The sequence below is a fragment of the Octopus bimaculoides genome, chromosome 24, assembly GCF_001194135.2.
Source record: "Octopus bimaculoides isolate UCB-OBI-ISO-001 chromosome 24, ASM119413v2, whole genome shotgun sequence".
In the NCBI taxonomy this organism is placed as follows: domain Eukaryota; kingdom Metazoa; phylum Mollusca; class Cephalopoda; order Octopoda; family Octopodidae; genus Octopus; species Octopus bimaculoides.
This window is the reverse complement of record NC_069004.1, coordinates 32,252,528-32,253,850: the sequence shown is the minus strand read 5'-3', so window position 1 is coordinate 32,253,850 and position 1,323 is coordinate 32,252,528. Positions and strand designations below refer to the sequence as shown.

At 40.7% G+C, this 1,323-nt stretch overlaps 1 protein-coding gene across 1 annotated transcript; it reads left to right on the top strand.

Annotated features, from left to right (window-relative positions):
- The first annotated feature begins 20 nt into the window (after positions 1-20).
- Positions 21-1,323, top strand: LOC106884289 (membrane-associated progesterone receptor component 1). Its single transcript, XM_014935591.2, has one exon. The coding sequence runs from the start codon at positions 626-628 to the stop codon at positions 1,262-1,264; it is 639 nt and encodes a 212-aa protein (XP_014791077.1). The 5' UTR covers positions 21-625; the 3' UTR covers positions 1,265-1,323.

The window sequence follows — 1,323 nt, the reverse complement described above, 5'->3', positions numbered from 1 at the left end:
TACAAAACGTATACAACGTTAACAGATTTTCCACGTCTGGCCAGTCGACTTGGCAAGCCTTTTTATTCTCGTCACGAATGAACACACGGATATATATGTGAAATCTGGTTGCTTTTTTCTTTTTACTAGGCCGAGCAACCATGTAGTTACTGCCTCGTTGGCCGCGTCATCAATAAATAAAGCTACATCTTAGAATAAAAGTTGTGTGTGCCTGCAGGAAGATTCTGTTCCAAGAAACCTATTTGGCTTGTTTATAGCAAACGCCAGGAAGAAGCAAAAGGAAACAGTTTGTGTGTGTAGTCACCTTATATATATATATATATATGTAGTATGTCTTATGTATATGTGGGTCAGGTCAGCGGTGAAGAAACGGTGTAACAGACCAATCAGTCACCGCTTAAAGAAGTGGACGTCCACAACGTTGTTTAGCGGATCCTCCATGCATGGCTAGGACTTGCCAGGCTTTCTTCGTCACGCATGAACACATAGACACGCTATTACTAATAACAAGCTAACGAAATAAACTGAACTATCCAAGACAAGGTGAAGATACTGTCGTATCCTGTTATTCGAAAGAGGATATTTATCATACGTAAAAAGGATTAAAAAAAAAATATTTGTCGTAATGGCGAGTAACGAAGAAGAACTACAGAGTGGAGGAGATGGTTACACAGACATGTTTTGGAATATATTCAATGAAGTATTTTCTAACCCTTTAAACGTTATCCTTCTGGCTATTAGTAGTTTCCTGTTTTATAAGATAATGACCAGCAGACAGACTCCACGCCCGCAACATGTTGCTGAAAAGGAAATACCTCGCATGAAAAAGAAAGACATGACGATCGAAGAACTCAGGAAGTACGATGGCACTGACGAAGACGGTCGGGTTTGTATAGCTGTCAACGGTAAAATATTTGATGTTACCCGTGGTAAACAGTTCTATGGACCCGGCGGTCCGTACGCGGTCTTCGCTGGCCGCGATGCTTCGCGGGCCCTGGCTTTGTTTACTGTGAAGGAATCGGCGCTAAAAAACGAATATGACGACCTCAGTGACTTGACATCGGCCGAAATGAGTCGCATGCAAGAATGGGAAATGCAATTTACGGAAAAATATGACATTGTTGGTAAGTTATTAAGGGACGGTGAACAACCTACGGAATATACAGATTCTGAGGATGAATCGAGTCCGAACGGAGACACTGACAAAAGCAGCGGGAAAGATGGTGACTCTTCGCTTCATAAAGATGACACGAAAAGCCAATAATAATAATAATAATAATGATGCTGATGTTTACGAGTAATTTCCTTTTTTTTTTTTTTTTT